The sequence below is a fragment of the Tetrahymena thermophila genome (assembly GCF_000189635.1).
Source record: "Tetrahymena thermophila SB210 genomic scaffold scf_8254542, whole genome shotgun sequence".
Classification (NCBI taxonomy): domain Eukaryota; phylum Ciliophora; class Oligohymenophorea; order Hymenostomatida; family Tetrahymenidae; genus Tetrahymena; species Tetrahymena thermophila.
This window is the reverse complement of record NW_002476314.1, coordinates 57,317-57,550: the sequence shown is the minus strand read 5'-3', so window position 1 is coordinate 57,550 and position 234 is coordinate 57,317. Positions and strand designations below refer to the sequence as shown.

At 16.2% G+C, this 234-nt stretch overlaps 1 protein-coding gene across 1 annotated transcript in view; it reads left to right on the top strand. All coding sequences in view use genetic code 6, as the record gives it.

Moving 5' to 3' along the window:
• Positions 1-206: 206 nt before the first annotated feature.
• The window catches only part of TTHERM_01250180 (lysozyme protein), a gene marked incomplete at both ends in the record, with an annotated part of 931 nt that continues 903 nt past the window's right edge, over positions 207-234 (top strand). The window contains one exon of the mRNA XM_001021823.3: positions 207-234. This exon is cut by the window's right edge and continues 712 nt beyond it. Within this exon, the coding sequence (XP_001021823.3) occupies positions 207-234 (28 nt within the window).

The following is a 234-nucleotide window of genomic DNA, read 5'->3' as shown; positions in this document are numbered from 1 at the left end:
AATCAATTTTAACTATGATTTTATGATTTTAATTTTAAAATGAGAAAGTTTAGTATGAGCAGTTAAAACATTTTTGATTCTTTTTTTACTTATCAATTTTTTGATTATTTTTAAAAAAAATTTATTGATTATAAAATACATAAATTAGGAACAACTAATTAGTGATCATTTTTAGTCTATGAGATAATCACATAAAAGAAATTTAGATCAATTTATTTTTTATAAACATCTTTT